Genomic DNA, 19,155 nt, shown 5'->3' with positions numbered 1-19,155 from the left:
CCACGTAGCAACAATGCTGTTTACCCACTTCCTCCAAAAGGCGTGTGTGACCTGTTGCTGGAAGGGGAGATACAAAGGCTTCCCAGTGGCTGCCTGGGCCGCCCCCGGTCCCGCCTCCCCCGCCGAGCCGTCCCGGCGCTCCGAGCCCCCGCCCCGTTTCATGCAAAACCAGGGGTAGAGACTTGTCCTCAGTGGCGGAGCCGCCGAGCGCTGATTGGCCGGGGAGAACGCATTTATTCCCTGACAAGCCCCCATCACATGGATGGTTGTCTATTAACTTGTTCAAAAAAGTATCAGGAGTTGTCAAGGCAGAGAGAGAGAGTGTGTGTGTTTGCAAAAGGGGGTAAAGTAGTTTGCTGGCTCTTTAAGACTGAGGTGGAGAGAGAGAGAGAGAGAGCGGCAAGCAGAGAAAAGGGGAAAAGGAGGAAGAAGAAGTTTTTTAAAATCCGGGCTCCGGCGGTAATAATAGCAGTTATTAGCATTATTAATCCATCAGCGAAGAGGAAGATCCTGATCTCGATCCAAGTGTGGTTTTGGGGAGTCCCCCTCCCCCCTTTCCTACCCCTCCCTAGGAAGAGAAAAAAAAAAAAAAGAAGTCCGGCTTGGGACTTCGCTGCGGCTGCTCCTCGCTTTCTCTGCTCGAGGCTGGTTCCAGGCAAAAGTAGTTTGAATGTACAACATGATGGAAACCGAGCTGAAACCTCCCGCCCCCCAGCAAACTTCGGGGGGAGGCACAGGCAACTCCAACTCGGCCGCCAACAACCAGAAGAACAGCCCGGACCGGGTCAAGCGCCCGATGAACGCGTTCATGGTGTGGTCCCGCGGGCAGCGCCGGAAAATGGCCCAGGAGAACCCGAAGATGCACAACTCCGAGATCAGCAAGCGGCTCGGGGCGGAGTGGAAACTTTTATCCGAGGCGGAAAAGAGACCCTTCATTGACGAAGCCAAGCGGCTCAGAGCTCTACACATGAAGGAGCACCCGGATTATAAATACCGACCCCGGAGGAAAACCAAGACCCTCATGAAGAAGGATAAGTACACGTTGCCAGGGGGCTTACTGGCACCGGGCACCAATACCATGGCGACTGGGGTAGGGGTTGGGGCCACCTTGGGAGCTGGGGTGAACCAGAGGATGGACAGTTACGCGCACATGAACGGCTGGACCAACGGAGGCTATGGGATGATGCAAGAGCAGCTCGGCTACCCGCAGCACCCGGGCTTGAACGCACACAACGCGGCGCAGATGCAGCCCATGCACCGCTACGACGTGAGCGCCCTGCAGTACAACTCCATGACCAGCTCGCAGACTTACATGAACGGATCGCCTACCTACAGCATGTCTTACTCCCAGCAAGGGGCCCCGGGCATGGCCCTGGGCTCCATGGGCTCGGTGGTCAAGACGGAATCCAGCTCCAGTCCCCCCGTAGTCACTTCTTCGTCTCATTCAAGGGCTCCTTGCCAAGCTGGGGACCTTCGGGACATGATCAGCATGTATCTACCAGGTGCTGAAGTACCAGAACCAGCTGCCCCAAGCAGACTTCATATGTCCCAACACTACCAGAGTGCACCTGTTCCTGGCACAGCCATTAATGGCACACTCCCTCTATCACATATGTAAGACAAAGGGGCCGGGGAGGGGTGGGGGGGGAGAAAAACTAAACAAAACAAACAAAAAAACTTTTATTAGAAATTCTGGACTTTTTTTTTTTTTTTTTTTGGACTATTTTTGTACAGAGAAAACTCGGGGCGGAGGTGGGGGGGTTGGGGGGGATCAGAAATTAAACCGACAAGGAACTTGTATAGATCTCGGAGGGGAAGCAACTACACAAAACTTTTAAAAAGTTCTAGTGAAAACGGTAGGAACTTTGCAGAAAGTTTGCAAAAGTCTTTACCAATAATATTTAGAGCTAGACTCAAAGAGCGAAGAGGAAAATGTTTTAATATTTGCAGGCAACTTTTGTACAGTATTTATCAAAAGACACATGGCAATCAGAATGTCCACTGGTAACATAGAGAGGAGAAAAAAGAACAAACTCGCGAATTTGCCAATTATTTTTTAAAAATAGAGTCTACTTGGAGCATTGTGGCTTTGGCAGCTGAATTTATAGCAGCTGCGAGAGGAGAGGAAATTATTTTACAGCATTTGGACATTTCAATTGTTTTAGAAATTGTACAAAAGACGAAAAAGGTAGGATGAGTACTTGCGAACCATGGGCTTGGTTTGCTGTAAAAGGGCAAACGTTTAGATTGTACTAAATTTTTTTTTTTTTTACTTCTTGTTAAAAAGCAAAAATTGCCATGCAGGTTCACACGCCGTTTGTTAATTTATAATAACTTTTTGTTTCCAGAATTCATCCTGTTCAAAGAAAAGAAAGAAAAAAAAAAAGGAAAAAAAAAAACCCTACCTGAAATTACTGTGTTTGAAATATTTTCTTATGGTTTGTAATATTTCTGTAAATTTATTGTGATGATATTTTAAGTTCTTTTTTTTTTTTTTCCTCATTTTCCGTAGTTGTATTTTAAAGATTCGGCTCTGTATTATTTGAAATCAGTCTGCCGACAGTCCATGTATATATTTGAACTAATACCATCCTTATAACAGGTACATATTCAAGTTAAGTTTTTACTCCATTATGCACAGTTTGAGATAAATAAATTTTTGACATATGGACACTGGAGTTCCGCGTGAGTCTTGGATTTATTTTTGTAACGCAAGATGTTTTTTAAATAATTCATGCGGTAGAAGGTATCATCGTAGCCAACAGAATATGATAAATAATGCAGCAATATATATATAAGGCTTGAATATTTTTATATGTATGTGTAGAGGGAGAGAGAAAGACAGACAGCTTTAATGGCATAACCGCCGGGGCCTCCTTCGTGGGGGACGGGAACACGGGGTGAGACGCTCGATTCCCGGTTCCTTTCCAGGGAAGCAGGGTGCGATGGGGGCCAGGGGGATGACCACTTGTTGCCCCCGGAGGGGCCGAGCCGGGGGCTGGCGGGGCGGGGGCTCTGCGAGCGGGCGCCTCGGCTGCTTATCCAGATAATGTGTTTCTCTCTTTTCTCGACGGTGCCTCGTTCCTCCGGGGCAGGAGGAGGGGAGCCGGCTTCTCCCGGCCTGGCGGGTGCAGCTGCGGCGCAGGCTGAGCGCTCCCCGCTCCCTTTGTTCGGGACTTCCCAAACTTTCCTGTCCTGGCTTCTGGGCAGCGCAGGAGGAGGTGAGAGGTGGGGGCAGGGGTGGGTTTGGCCGGGCAAAGGTAAGAAACAACAAAAAAGGGAACAAACAAACACAAACAATCAAACGCTAGCGACTTTCGCTCTTTATCACAGCTCTTTCTTGAATCCTATTTCTTGAATCGCCAGCGCGGTGTAAGCCCCGTTTCGGACACTCCCTGCAGCCGGCCACAAGCCCCAGAGAGAAGCGGTGGCGTTCGCCAAATAGGAGGAGAGATCCGCCATCCGTGCCAGGTAGAGTTTGACTTTGTACAGCCGTCACCGCAGTGGCCGAGGCGGCGGCTCCGTGTTGCTGCGCGCTGGCGGCCGCGCCCCGGGGCAGCGCTCCCGCTCCTCCCCGAGGAGCCCCGGCCTTGGTTCGGTGCTGCTAACGCCGCTGCAGTTTCCCTCGGGAAACGCGCGTGGAGGAGATGCAAATAATAATCGTAGTGGTTTCTAAAGCAAGCTGCGAAACTGGGGGGCCTGGGATTGCAAACTGGTGGTGTCCGCTGCTCGGGGCGTGTTGTACATAGCAAGGAAAGGATGTGATGGTTGTCTTAGGCAAAGCACAAACGGGCACTCCGACACGGGGGCAAGTGTCGCTCAGCTTTCTCTCTGCTATTTCCCTTCGGTCACTGGATTGCGCTTTAGATCGGGGAGGAAGAAGGCAGAAAAAAACCCCACGCATAACGAGTGACTGGTTGTGGCTTTTACTTGGTAGTGCTCTTTTCTGGGCTCAGTTCTGGCCTCCGTCCTTGAAACCTGGTGTCCAGATGAGAGCTAAAATTGCCAGACTAGCAGACGTGGAGTTTTGCTCACTGCCTGGTTTTGCAGTTTAGCTCCCTTTGTCCTTTTCATTTCTGCACCATCGCGGTACTTAGGCAGCACAGCAGTTCTTGCAGATTCTAAACCTTTTCTGATTCTTTTACGTTAATACAAGGAGTAAAATATTCTTTTTTTTCAGAGCTGTGAGCATTTGCAATGCGTCTGGGAATTATTCACGTGGTAACGAGCCCATATCCCAGCTCCCGCTCTTCTCCCTGAGAAAAGAGAACCGGGAATAAAAGCCCAATCGATATCGCGATTCCATTTTTTAAAAGAGAATCTTAGCCAATTAACAGCAATAAAACCTGGCCTCTTTTTGAAGTGCTAACTAAAATATTCGAGGGGGGTAGTTGGAAACGTTGGTCCTTTTACAATTCGCATAGAGAAGGAGAGCTAATACCATTAAACAAAAGGCACTAAGCCACATATTCAGGCTTAGTGAATTCAGCAACTTTTTATATGGGCAATTTGTTTAAGCTTAGATTTCGGAGTACGATGTGGAATATGTTTTGCTGAAACCTGATCTCCTTTGGACAGATTCCTTACATCCATCCATCCATCCATCCATCCATCCATTTATCCGTTTAGAGAGGATAACCCAAAGCATTTTACACGTACAGCTGAACGATTTTATTTTTAAAGTGTTACTTGGAGGAATGCCATTGTCCACTGGTAATTTTAAATTCAACACCATCAATAGCCCCATTTACACCTAAACCATTATCCTGGGCTTTCGTTTGTTACAGCTGAAATGTGCGGCAGAGCTCGTGGATGTGCTTTTATATTGGTTATTTAAGACTTTCTGGGTTCTCCGTGTTTTCCCTCTGGTGAATTGTTGTATGCTTTATAGCCTGGAGGTTGTTTGGTCCAAGAACATCAGTGTAATGTTTCGCTAACCTTCCACAGAGCCGAAATGAACCCAAGAATAAGAATATAGTTTCCCCTGCGATTTTTTTTTACGGCTTTTTAAGGACTGGGGTGTTAAAATATTTTGCGGAACTGGAGAGGTAGATTAGCAGGGTTTCTTGCCAAAGCTGGGAAGCTGGTATTACAGACTGTCCCAGGGGGAAATCGCTCACATTAACCACTAAATGAATATTTGACAAGGGCTCATTCGGGGGTATTATTACTACAAACGGGTCCCTACTGGACTTTCCAAGGGTCAAAGAGCAATGGTTCAATTAATTATTTAGACTGTTAGTAGATTTGGTTGTAATGGCTGTACTTATTTCTGCAACCGACAGCTTCTTGCGGTGGGGACTCGGGGAGAGGCTGTGCCTCGCAGCCCCTGCTCGGGCCGGGCGGGCAGAGCCGGGAGAGCGGCTGCGGCTCCCACCGGACCTTTCGTGCCTAAAAACGTGGGTTTTATTACTTGAGATGCCCACTGGTGCCGTGTGGGACATCGGGGGTGGCGCCGATCCCCTCAGCAGCGTGTTCTCTCTCAAGATTAATTCCTTCTCGTCTCCAACGGGCAGCAGACCCGTATATCTGTCTCCGAACAGGAGGTAGATAGCTCAGCAATTTAAGCAGTGTATAACACAGGTCCCACGGAAAGAAAAAGGCCGATTGCTGATAGGTGTGATTAGATACACTTCAGTTATTTCAATCGTGATCTAACTCAAATATTAAAACCTAAAGCCTGCTTCGGTGCGTACGAGATTTTCGAGGATATGTGCAAAATGCTGACATTCAGACGGCAGGAGAGCTTGGTCTTCGCGTTTTTAACGCCAGACAGCCTCGCCTGACACTGCCGTTTTAACATTTTTGTTGTTGGGGTGGGAGAGAGAAGGGAGGATTATTTTGTTTAATTTCTACAACAAACATGTCCGCAGTGGTAGATACTAAAAAAAAAAAATGTTGGGAGTGTGCGATTAGGTGACAATAATATATGTTGAATGAATAAGAGATAAGCTGCAAGGGGGGAGAGGGAAGCAGTAATTACAAACCCAATTCATTCAGCTTTTCAGGACTTTTGTTGTGGGAGCTCCATTGACGGGCTTCGAGCTGCCAGTTTTCTCACATTAAAAAGAACTGATCAGCGCCTCAGGGGGACAAGCAACACCGCTTAACTGCATAGTGATGGGGTCCTCATTTAGAGCCATTACAACAAGAAAATTAAACAGAGCCTTTGTGTGCACCAGGTTTACTTTTCAATTGCTGACAGTTTATAGCTAACTGCTCAGAGATTGAAGTTTGATTGCGGTTTGATCGCCTGCTAGTTAGCACCACCGCTATTTCAGTTTTGGTAATTAAAACCAGTTTTTCTGACGGTGGCAAGGGGAATTGCAAGAAGTTTGGTACTGTTTCGCTTTTGAGGAATCAATTCACTTGTCGAGGACGTGCAGCGCTGAAGTGAGTGCGGGGGCTTTTTCACTCGCGAACTGAAAAGAAAAGGAACCCAAGGATGGAAATTCCCGGAGCTGCACGTTTGGCTGAGCGGGAGGGCGAGTCCGTCCCTGCGCGGGGCCCGCGGGGAGCGAGGGGGGACAGAGCAGACCCCCAAATCTTGCCATGACGATTTTTGAGCTTTGCTTCTGAAGTAGGCAGCGGATTTGCTGTGGCTGAGCCCGTGTGTGTGTCTGTGTGCGTGTGTGTGCGCGCACACTTGTACCCGTGTGCGCCTGTGCGGGAGGGGGAGGGGACGCGCCGAAAAGTGCTGTAATTTTTCATTATAATTTAGCAAGGCTGATGGAGAGCCGGGCTCGGCCGGTTATTGCGGGGGAAGGTCCATTCTCGCCGGCCCGGCTCTCTCGGGGAGCGACGTCTGCACCGCAGAATCCCCATCGGCAGGAGCCAGGGGGTCCCGGCTCTTTCGGGGGTCCTGGCTCAGGGGTCCCGGCTCTCTCGGGGATCCCGGCCGGCGGGGAGCGGAGCCGGGGAAGTTTCTCCCGGAGATTCTGGCCGGTCCCTCTGGCCGGGACCGCGTGCCGCCTCGCAGCACCTCTGCCTGGGGACGAGAGCTTCTGCAGGGGGGGGCGTTGATGTCTGTTTTGTCTTTAAAAAATTCTTTTGGGGTTCCTGTATGGTTTGTTTGCATTCCTCCCCCCCCCTCCCCCGGCGATAAAAGATCCTCTCCTTCCAAGTGCGTTCCAGCCCCAAGTCACGGAGCGGTTATTCCAAGGGGGATGACTTCTGCAGAGAAGGGAGACGGCCCGCAGCTCCAAAGGGGTCCCCGAGGGGCACCCCACGGGGCTGGGGGGCTGCCAGGTCGCCTCCGCGGGGCTCTGCGGAGCTCGAGGGGGGCAAAGCGGCGATGCTGCCGGTTCCTACAGGCAGTGGGGGCAGTGGGACCCCCGTAAGCCCCGGGACGCGGAGCTGGGCTGTCTCCTCTCTGCTCCACCACCTGCACCCCTCTCTGCGGAGCCCAGCCGTGGGCACAGGGCTCCGTGCCCCCCCGGCAGAGACCCGCGGCTGCCCCGGGGGAGCGGGAGGGGAGGCTCGGGACCCCGGTGACCCCATCATCTCCGCAGGGTTAGTGCTGGTGACGCAACGTGGGCGCTTTTCTGCAGAAAGTGGTAGTTAACTCGGGGGAAGAACGAGGCGGGGGAGGTTGAAGGGAAGAAATCCCGTCGGGTTCCGGAGGCCTCTGCAGAGCTTCTCCCGCGGGGAACCTCCGGAGGGAGGGACACGCGCTCGGGCTTCGAGCCCGATCCTGCAGACCTGCCTCCCCTCCTGCAGGCAGCCCTGGTCCCGCTCCACCAGAGGCGCAGCCCGCGGCGCTCCGCGGAGCCGCCTCGCCCCGGGCTGTCCCGGCTGCAGGGCTCCTGCCGGGGGCGCGGGTGCCCACGGGAGAAGCTCTCCTCCGACGTGTCCTTCTGGCATTTCTTGGAATGAGGGTTCCTTTAAGCTCTTACAAATTGCAAAACTCGCGGAATACAGAGAAATAATTAATGTATTAAAACAAGCAGCGAATTCCTCAGGAGGCACCTTATCAACTCCAGCCACACTGGCTTCATCCCTCCTCGTATGCTAATGCCCCGTGACGTCACTGGCGCCAGATTGAATGTGAATCAGTTATGAAATTATTAGTTTTAGCTTAAAAAGCAATCTGGCTCTCCCGCGAGTGGGGTTTGCGTTGCTGCGGGCTCCCGCTCCGTGTCCTCCCCATGTTATGCACACACAGTAGTTGCGACTTTCCTGTCACATGAATCCATACTTCCAAAGCACACATTCGAACTGGGGTTGATGTAAAGAAACCCATAGATTAATCGGGTCCCGTTTCTGAGACGGCCGTGTCTTCCTTATCGATACACACATTACTCCCGAAATCAGACAATCGGATTTTCTCCTACTTTTCAGGTAGGCATGAGCTCCTTGTGATTTATTTCCCTAAAGATCCCACTGAGGGGGTGCGATTCTTTGCCAGCGTCTGAGAAAAAAATACTCAGGAGTGTTTGTCTTTGCTCGAGATAGAAGAAAATACTCCAGAAAGGGGAGAAATATCGAAATTGTTTTTGTTGTTTCCAATAGAAAGATTTTTAGTTTTGATTTTGAAAAGGAGAGTCGCTCAGCGGTGGAGGGCCAAGGAATCTGAGCGGGGAGCAATGGGAATTAACACCGTTTCAGTCTCTGAGGCCACTCTAATTAGATGTCTGGATCCGGCGAGATCAAATACCTGAATCTAAACCCCTCGGCTCGGTTTCTTTTGCTTGCAAATGCTTCTGAAAAACGGTTCTTGAAGAAACCAAACTAACCCTAAATTTCCCGGAGGCCCTTTCGAAGAGTTTTGCCGATAACAACTTTCTCCCCGGCTTGGGGGTGTGGGGGTGTGGGGGCTCGTCCCCTTCCCACGGTGCCCCCCGCCCCTGCCCGGGCACCCACGGTGACACCCCCTGCCACCCACCCCCCACCTCCCCCAAGTGCTTGAGGACACTTTGGTTTCTTTGACCGTCTTTCTCCCCCTCTCCCGAGAGCAGGCTGCTCTGCTACCATGAATTATGAATAAACTCGTAGCTCTTTCTCCCGGGGACACCCGACCTCTCCCCTCGCTGTTCCGCGGGTGCGGGAGCCCCGGCGCGGAGGGAGATGGCACTCGCTCCAGCTCCTTCTTCCAGCAGCCCCTAAGCAAAGAAAGGAAGAAAGGAAAAGTTGTAACTGGCTGAGAAGTGAGTTTTCTGACTAATGAAATCCAAAATGAGTGGCGAATATAAAGTATTGTAAGATTCTTTCCCTGCCCCCCCGGCACTGATTGGCAATACTCTTTTTTGTGTGTGTGTGTGTGTGTGTGTGTGTTGGTTTGAAAAGCAGGAAGAAATGTAATGAATTGAGTGCTGTCAGAGATGTCTTCTCTGTTGATGTGGTGAATGGCAGTAGCTCCCTGATCCAGTGCAGGTGCAGTAGAGCTGGGGAATAAAAGAGGGGGGCTCTCTGTTCAGTGGAAAAAGCACATTCCCTACAATAGACCACACACTGCCAGCCAGCACGGCATCAGCTCACACTCTCAGACTTTTTTCGCCTCTTTCCACAGTCCTGAGCTCACAAAATGGCTATACATTAGCACTAGTTAGGGTTTGCTTTTAATGAACAGTTGTGACTCCTTTTGACCAACATTTAAATCTGCTGTGTTCTCTCTGAAGACAGGTCTGTTTTGATCACAGGTTTTAAAAAAAAAAATGGCCCGTTTCCTCACAAGGCGGCTCATTCAGGGCCATCACTTCCATTTGATTAAAAAAAAAAAAAAGGCAAAAAAAAAGGCTCTCGATTAATAAGTCGCGTTTTCCAAATGCTCCTGACAGGGAAAGTTTTATTTTTTTTTTAAAAAAATATATCTATAATAAATTTATGTGGGGAGGAGGAGAGACACTGTTTTTAAATGGATGAGATGGTCTAATCCTATACATGAACGCATATTAATCCTGTTTAGAGATAACCTGTCTCCTTTTTGGCTTAATATATTATCCTTATATGCGGATAAAAACTTTGCGCTCCTATTAATTCCGTCCAGATTGGTTTTTCTTGGCTTATTCCCTACACTTTTTTCTTTCCTTTTTCTTTTTTTTTTTTTTTTTTTTTTCTTCTGGGCGATCTGCTCAAAGGAAGTGAGGTGGTTTCACTCGGTTACTCAAGTTTTATTCGAAATTATTTCCAGAGCGAGGGCTCACTCCTCAGCCAAGGGGGCTGATTGCTTCTGTCCCTCTCCGCCTCGCATTTAATGTGCCTCGTCCTATCGTGGCCGAGCCAATGAGCCGGGATTTTCATGGCATCCCGGTGCAGTCCTCGCTGATTCCTCTTGCACCTATCCTGCAAGAAGTAGATTAAGCTCTCTTGGATATACTTGCTGATGCATTGCGCTGAGGAAAATTGCTAGGCGTTTGCTTATAAAAAACCATGTTACTGTGAAAATTCTTTTTTTCCTTTAATCATGGTAACAAATAGCATCAGCTCCTGGAACAGTTTGGCAAAGCCAGTCTTTGCCTGAATACTGCTGAACTGGAGAAGCTGACAGCTAACCAGCTATTACCTGAGCTCCGAGAAAACTCCCCCCCCCTCACCAGCTGATAAAAAAAAAACGTGTTGGCAATAAATGACATTAGAAATAGCAGTCAGATGCCGGTGGGTGCCTGGAGCACGTTTCCAGGGGTCAGATCTTGTCATCCCGCGCACAAAAGAACGGATCTTGTCTATATAGGAGAGAAGAGATCCTATCGGTGCGCCTATATGAAAAAATATGGATCGTTTACACTTTGTTTTCGGGATGTTTCGAACGCGCCGGATCATCACCACCTGACAGCGCCTAATTTACTGCCAACAAGTTGGAGCTCTCCCAGCCCCGTTGCGGCTTAATAACAAAGGCAGGGGAGCTGGGGCTCTGCCGTGGCTGCCCGGTCCCTCCCGGTGGGGTGTGCGGAGGGTGTCCAGCACCGCCCGGGAGAAGGAGGTGCGAACCCTGCTGCTCCCCGCTCCGCGCTTCCCACTCTCTTTCCCCCGCGCCACTTGATAGCCTTTGTGTCCTATTGCTGCACACACCCATAATTAATCCTCCTTCTTACCGCTTACATCCCGGACCCAAGGGGCAACTCAAACCTATTTAGATCGCCTTGGTTGGTTGCACAAATTTAAGTGGCAAATGAGTTATAAACCTAATAACTGCTTTAATAAAAATAATTATTTGATTATGGCAGAGGAAATTTTTCTGGAGTACAAGGATGCGCCTGAGTTTGCGTTTCGGTGTCGGTGAGGCTCGTCTTTGGATTGAACTCAAACGCCTTTTACAAGCATTACTCTGAAAACAAAACAAACCAAAAAAACGCCCCAAGCTCTCAGTCCTAACTCCAGCCTTACAACAGCAACAAAAAAATTGCCCCGATTCGCAGAGCGTTGTGGAACATTTCCCGCGGTATTCGGAAGAAGAATTAATTTGTAAACAGGAAGATCAATATGAGATTCGAATAGCTTTGTGTTAATTGAAAACAATCAACACCGGGAACCATTAATCACAAATGCCTGTACCTCTCTCACTTTTTTTTCCCGTTAAGGATGAAGTTTCTGCGCCTCTTTCAAGTGTATTTATGCTTCTGGTTTTACAAGGAAAAGTGAGGATGCAACAAGACCAGTCGCGTTGTCCTCTCTATACTTTTAACGCTAGCATATTGTTTGATTACTAATTCGAGTTAATATGATCTTTATGGCAACATAACAGTGGATAATTGGCCCTTTTTCTGAACAACAATGTAAATCACAATCGCTTTATTATTTAATAACGTCAAACGCTTCGTTGGATTGGCCCCGACAGAGAAGACCTTTTCTTTCTAGGCAGTGTTGTTGAGAAAGAACAATGCAGATCTAATTGTGGAGATTTCAGAAGTTGGCTCCTGTAAATGAACAGCTTAGATATGGAAGTTCCAGCAGATGTCTGCACTTTTCCCTGTGACAAACCTTGTAACCCCCCTCCCTCCCCCACTGCCCCGTCCTCCCCCCCTCCCCGACTTATTGAAGATTTTTTGTTCTCACATCCTAGCAACAACCTAAATCTTCCAGCCGCAAATACACCCCTTTCCCCCCGTTGCTATACAGCCCTGCAGACGGCAGGCTTAAGCGCACACACTGAATTAGCGCCTGGCCCAAGGAGCGCTCGCCCCTCGCCCCATCAGCTGCGGGCTGGGCGCGGGGGGGGCGGCGGGTTCGGTCTCCGGGCGCTGCCGTTCGCCACCTTCTCGCCAGCCCTGTAAACGTTCTGGGAGTTGGTTTTGCAACAGTTTGGAGGCGACTGCAAGTTGCGCACGCTGCCATGCAGCAGGAAAAGTGCCAGGGCCTGCCCGCTTGGGAGCCCCCCCGTGTGCCACCCGCTGCCCTGGGGGGCTCCTGGGGGGCTCCTGCTTCTCCGACCCAACCGACCCAAAGTCTCCCGGCTCCACCGAGGCATCAGCAACCACCCTGCTCCTGTGGGACGGGGCTGTGGGAACAGGGGATGGCTGCAAGGGAGAAGTTGTGCAACTTCTGCAGGGAGTTGGGGGGAGGCGGGGCGCGCATCCCAACAGCATCTGCTCTCCCTGCGCTGGGCTGCGCGCCTCTCCGCGGGGCGCCCGCTGTGTGCGCGCTGTCAGGGATGTGCCCTCGCTCCTGAGGAGACCCCAGCCGGTCAGAGAGAAGGGTCCCGCTCCCCTGTGAACCACCGGCCCCTCTGCGGGCGGCTCCGCGGAGAGGAGTTGGTTTGGCAAACTTGGGAGCTGGCAGCGCTGTCGAGCCCCTGCCCCAACAATGCGCGCTTTGATGCGCGCCGAGGGCTCCGCCAGCGGGAGATTAGCGGATCGCTACCAGGGTGTCAAGAGATGAGGCAGGCATAGCGAAATCGGGTTGTTTTTTTTTTTTTAAACCCACAAACCCACAAATTAGCTGAATCCTCCTCTGCACCAAGGGCGGAGAAGTCCCTTTCTATTCCCTCCCGGGGCAGAAGCGGCCAGGTAGCAGCTACGCGGGTCCCGGTGCTGTGCTTCGAGGCTTCTCGGGACCCCCTGTCCGCGGGTCACCAGCCTCTCACCTGCCAAACGGGGGCATTTTTTTTTTCTTTTGCAAGAACCAACTGGAGAAAAGTACTAAAACCACAGAACTGATAGCTGAAATTCTCCGAAACAGAAATACAGGTTCAGTGACTCGGGTTGCCAGCCCTGCCTGGAGCCGTGGGAAGTTTGATGACCTTTGAGCTTTTTTTCCTCCCCGAGTGGGTGGAAAATGTTGGAGTTTTTTTTCGGTTTTTTTTTCTTCTTTTTTTTTTTTTTTCCCTAAATTATTTTAGTTCTACCTTTCCCGACTTGTTTGTTTTAAAACTTTACTTTTCCTCGCTGCCATCACCTGGCGGGGGCAGAGCACTGCGCTCGCTGGATGCTGCCCGTGAGAAGCGGGGAGAGCGGGGGCAGAGGCGGGGGTCGCTGGGGCTGTCTCTGCTGGCAGAGGCGGCCCCGCGGTGTGCCAAGGGTTAACCGAGCCCTGCGCAGCGAGGGATGAAACCGCTGCGACTTCTCCCCAAAATCTATCCATAGGAGATAGATTTCCCGGAGTTCCGGGCTGCAGCGGGCCGGGCCGGGGGAGGCTTGGGCTGCTGCCACTCCCTCCTTAATGAGCTCATTTCCATGTCTGCGCCTCCCGCAACTGTGAGAAAATCCGCCGGGACATCCAGCATCCAGCGTGCCGATGCGGCCCGAGCTGCCCCTGTCTCCCCGGTGACAGCGCCCGCCCGGGAGAGCCGGGGGAGGGGGGAACGGGATAAATAAAACAAAATCAACCTTCTCCCGGCCCCTCGCAGGTTCCCGCGGATGGGGGGCACCCCACGGCCGCGCGTGTCCGGAGTGGGGCAGCGCTCCCCGAACCCCCGCCTGGAGCCCCGCGCGGGGCGGAGCGAGGGGTGCGAAAGTGCCCGGGGCCGGTGCGGGCGGGGGAAGGGAGAGCTGAACAGCCTCACACTTATCAATAACAAGATTTATAAATATCAAAGTGAAGGAGCCCGAGTAAGTCTTTCTAGAAGCGAGGAGGAAGCTTAAGCAGCTTTCTTTAATGGTGATTTGTAGCTCTGTAAGGGGCACGGATAGCAAATACCCTGCAGGTGCATGTTGTAACACTGCCATCCGGACTTTAATGTAGATTACTCTCCAACTCGTTTGATCGGTCCTTTGAAACCCTTTACAATTGCCTGTGACGAACCGCCAGTCTCAGTTTTTTTTTCTTTGAATAATGCCTTAAGGGTAAGTCCTCGGGGCTTTTAAAGATCTCCAGCACATTTTGAAAAAAATCGCGTTAGATTTTTACTTTAGAGCGTGGATCCACGTCTCTCAACTTGGGGCTGTTAACAGGCATCTTTTAAATCATTAATCATCTAATAACCACCGACTTTACTCTAGAAGGGAAATACGGGGGTCTTCTAAAGACCTCCAAATATCTCTATTGCTTTTGGGATCATCCTGGCTAAAATTAAGGAGGCAAACACCCCATCCCTCCTGCTGGAGCCCTGGAGCTGGTGGGTCTCCAGTGTTGGCGGACTCTGTCTGCTGGATAAATCTGTGCTGAAGGCCTTTCCTCTGGCCATCACGAAATACGCGGAGTGGGTTTAGAGAGTAAATCCCAAGGGTGATGCAGGGGAAAAGACCGTTTGGAGGGCAGGAGGGAAGGCAGGGGAGTGGGGAGGGTCCTGCCCTGGGACCTCCGCCCGCTGCTGGGTCCGTTCCTCCTGGCAAACAGTGAGCATTTTGTTTGGGGGGGTGGGGGGTGTGTGTTGCACGGGCGAAGGCAAGAAGAGAGGAGGCAATAAATCCTGCAGATGTTTCCACTCTCTCCGCAAATAACGTTTAACCTTTAATATTTATTCGTTACTATTAATTCAAAAAAATAATTACTGAACTTTTGGCCCTTCAGCTTCCACAAGCGGTGCTTTGTTTCTCTAAAATAAACTTGGGAGAAGCGATCCCTCCGTATCGAACTAGGGATTTGAATTAAAGGCCCATTTGGGACACTTGAGACTACAAAGGGTTACACATAAATAAATGCCACATTTGCCTATTGCAAAAGTTTTCTCTGTCCTTTCTCAGTCACAACAGGGGAGGAAAAAGCAGTCGTTTATTATCTAGCACTGGGCAGGAGCAGCCCCTCCAGAATGTGCTCTTAGATTTGGCCGGCAGAAGAGGGACTTTTTTTTTCCCCTCCTCAACAGCAGCTCCTTTTGTTCTCCAGATCTCTTTCCCAATTTCAAGCTTCACTTGCAGATCCTAAGTTTGTTTGTTAATGACGCTATTACCATCTGGCTCGTCCTACTTTCCAAAAGATATAAATCTCCCCAGTTTCATTGCCTACATTATCATTTAAGTGCCACCATAGCTGGAAGAAAAATATGCTTTCAAGGCTGCAAATTCTCTTGCACGGAGTAACTTGGCCAGGCGCGGAGCTGCCGCCCGCCCCGCCGGGCTGCGAACCGCCTGGCACGGAGGGCTTCAAATGGATTTCACCTTGCAGCGATGCTGGGAGAAAGGGAGACAGCACGGTTGAAGTTTTCCACCAGAAACTTAAATGAACCAACACCCCCCATTTCCCCCCCCTCCCCCGGTCCCTTTTGTGGCTGTTTAATGCATCTGGCTACTATGAACCGTTATCTTCGGCTGGGAGAGGGCTGGTTGGGTCCTGCCGCTGGCAAGCTCCTGTTTTCCCTTACCCAGGGTGAACTTCCTTCTCTCTGCCATAAGTACATATTCCATACATGTGAATAAACCGTTCCCACAGGCGTCGTACAGTAAAGGGAAGAAAAGTTTGGGTTCCTCTTAGTGCAAAGCGGTTGCAGATTTGTGTGCGTTTAAGCATAAAGGGACGGGGGGGGGGGGGGAGGGCGAGAAGAGGTGGGGGAGGGAGTTGGGTCGGTTTGTGTACGGGCTCCACAATGACTCTATTTATTCGCTGCAACCAGCCTAGGCAGATTGAATAGGCGAGGGAGAGACACTCAGCCTTCCCAACGCGTGGGCTTTGTGGGATCTAGTCCCCACTAGCAGATTTCGACTGCTAATTTCCCATTCTGCGGGGCTTTCCTGCGAGGAGACACGGCCATCCCCATCAGCTCCGTCTCCCCCAAACACCGCCCGTGTTCCCAGTCCTTAACCTCTCCCCGTAGAAGTTTAGCGAGGGGAGAAGTTTAAACCCTTATCGTTCCTTTGCTGGGTGTCCGGCAACGTTTCTGCGGAAAACCAAACCCGCATTTTATTTGAATATATGCATGGGCACACACACGTACACACAATATTGTCAAGCAAGGGAAAAGATATTCCTTTAATATGGGAAAGAAACCATGGGATTTTTCCCCCCCTCGGGTGATCTAATTGTTAGAAATAATTACGGATGAAAAGAAAACTCACTTATTATGCACTTCTAATACTGCGACTGCATAGGAGAGAAAGGGGGCCAAACCAGTGATTAATTAATATCGCACTGGCGTAGCTGTTTTCTCGCGAAAGGCCTTTCCCCCTTCACCGTTGCGGAGTTATCATTCCAGCTCGAGTCATGTGCAGCAAGGAAGGGATCTTGTTTATAAATTTATATGACGACCTTTTCTTTGTGTGTGCTCTAAAGTTGATATTGACAAATTGCAGAGGTATACAATTTAAGTAGATGCACTTTTAATCACCGATCATTAAAATGGTTATGTTAAATATACTCAATTACATGCATGACTTCACCCTAACAGCACTTTCTATTCTCCCAGCTGCTCACGTATTCCTTAACTATAGTCAGTAGAAGAAACTCGATTATGCTGAATCCATACATTTCTATGGATTTCATCAGCCTAATTAATGCTTCAGTGTGGTCCATGCGTCTGAATGGTCCCTTTGCTATTACTTGGGTAAGGAGGCAGTGCTGGAATGCAGAGGGTCTTTCTTTCGAAGATACCCATGGGGGTCACTCTAGGACTCTAATGGCAAAGGTAGCAAGTGTTAAATAGCAGAAACATGCAGGGAAAGGGAAGGCAGCGATGTAAAAGGGACATTGATACTGTAGGTATGCCCAACAGGTCAGTGATGATAATTAAAACGCTTAAAGAAGAAAAGGTAAATGGAAAGCTTTCACAATTCGCAGCGTGCCTGGTTAAAAGCAGACAAATCAGCCCACAGAAACGCATCTTGCTGAGCCTGGCGGAAAAACCCCAAAAGTTGACAGCAGATTTTTAGCCTCAATAGCTACCAGGGCAGCCTCTTCTGCGAGCATCGCGTGTGAACGCCCCCGTCTCTTCTCTAATTTTCTCGTTGTCGAAATGCAATGTGTCAGGGAGAGGATGCCCGGCCGGGCAGAGCCGGGGCTCCTACGTCCTGGAGCTCGCTGCTCTCCATTGCCCCCAGGACAATGCAGAGACACACGGAGCTGGAAAGAAGCAGCTCTTTCCCTTCTCCCCTCAGCTTTCTTCTGAAACGAAGAAGCGATTAAAATAAACGGGATGAGCTGCAGCTTTGGCGCGAACAGCCAATGGCTGCTTCTAAAACACATCTTCCTATCTTAGCACTTAGTGGGATCTAAAAGGCAAGAACGCTTCCTGCTATTCAAGCAACGTTTTAATCGATGGGAAATGCATCGAGATGCATTTATTTTTTTGTTCTCACCTGTTGTAGTAGGAGACCATCTGATCACACCTTTCTGTGGCTGCTGGGAGATGGGAGGGGGAAGCAGAGATCTTTCTTGTCACCCACTGCACTGCCAAAAAGGTGATGATGAGCTCGGATCTCTTCCCTGTTCCTCCACGGTGTACTCTGCAACTGAATTGTCCTAACTTCGAGTCACTGCCTTGCTGCAGCCTTCATACTTCAAGTGCAGAGAGAAAGCAGGGAAGATTTCAGATCTATAACCAAATTATAACCTAGGAACTTTGTGCTTGTCATGCTAATTTAATGACTTTTATAGTAAGTGTAGACTTTCTGTCTTTTGAAATTAGCTCTTCAGAATGCTTTGTGTAATGACAGACACTAGATGTAAGAGACAAATGCACAAGCAATAGTGGGATAATAATCTCGCAAACACTGCGCTACTTAATATTAAAATGGAGAAGAAAGTGCAGTAAATCTCAGTGGAGATGTGCATCGTTGTCCAACGCCACTGGTCCAGACCCGGACTCCAGAGCTGGCTCAAAAGGAGGGTGTCCTGCAGCAGCTGCTGTGTCTGGGTTCACCTGGAAAACGCGCAGGTGTCAGATGTCGAGTGCAAAATAGTATTCTATGCAATGCAGTGCTCCTTTGCTTTCTGGTGGTGCTAACGTGCCTGAGTACTGTAAATATCCTGATTTCCACACCCGGTTCTGCTGGGCCCAGCCCCTTGCTTGGTTCCCAGCGGGGGGATATACACACTGCGCTCACATGTGAGGCTCTGAATGTTCAAATCCCCTCCATCCTTAAGAGGGTTTTCTGTGCTCCCATGTTATGAAAGGTCCAGAAATCTGTCCAAGAGATGGTCTTGATAACAAAGGGAGGGGTAAACCCAAAGCTATAGGTGTATTGCAATTTGGGCGAGTCACTCATTGCCTATAATTGTAAATAAGGTAAGTTCACACGACGATCGAATAACGAGGGAACAAGAGGCCCATTTTAATCAGGTGGTTATCTCTCCTTGGTGGAGATCAGAGCTCCATCGCTCCTGGCCTTCTCATTGTGTCCCCCCTGCTGGAAATGACAGCTCCTTCAGAAATAACCAACTTGGTCTTTGGATGGGATTTCAGCTCTTTTGCACTACACATGTACCAATTGTCATTTTACAGCTACAGCGAAACCTCTAAATTATATAAGTGTATAAACTCGGCCTCATTAAATCCCCCCTTTTGGATAGCCTCAAGGTTGGAGAGTATATTACTGTAAGCCAGAGGAGACTTAAATTATATCCAAATGGGGATTGAAACGTAGTGGTACTTAAGCACACTCCTTGTCTCAGCTACAGAGGTTTCATTTTTCCCCTTTGGAGTGTTATAATATTACAAACGCAACAGTTTCCTTATGTCAAATCAAACGATCTGAAATCCTATTTCTTGATTCAGCCTACGGGTCCCTTTGTGGTGGGGACAAAACCACAAAGATAGGATCAAACGCTGTAGCCTGACCAAAGAGAAATTTATCGTTCATCTGAGAGAGCTTCCGAATTTGAAGCTAAAACTCTCTCCTTCCAGAAAGCATC

At 49.8% G+C, this 19,155-nt stretch overlaps 1 protein-coding gene across 1 annotated transcript; it reads left to right on the top strand.

Annotated features, from left to right (window-relative positions):
• The first annotated feature begins 217 nt into the window (after positions 1-217).
• SOX2 (SRY-box transcription factor 2) lies at positions 218-1,649 on the top strand. The gene has a single exon (XM_009559318.2). The coding sequence runs from the start codon at positions 671-673 to the stop codon at positions 1,616-1,618; it is 948 nt and encodes a 315-aa protein (XP_009557613.2). The 5' UTR covers positions 218-670; the 3' UTR covers positions 1,619-1,649.
• Positions 1,650-19,155: the final 17,506 nt, after the last annotated feature.

The sequence above is a fragment of the Cuculus canorus genome, chromosome 9 (assembly GCF_017976375.1).
Source record: "Cuculus canorus isolate bCucCan1 chromosome 9, bCucCan1.pri, whole genome shotgun sequence".
Taxonomy (NCBI): domain Eukaryota; kingdom Metazoa; phylum Chordata; class Aves; order Cuculiformes; family Cuculidae; genus Cuculus; species Cuculus canorus.
This window is presented reverse-complemented; position numbering and strand designations above follow the sequence as displayed.

What these genes read in the sequence shown, in the direction of transcription:
- SOX2 (XM_009559318.2), top strand. Translation starts at nt 671, where the DNA reads ATGTACAACATGATGGAAACCGAGCTGAAACCTCCCGCCCCCCAGCAA.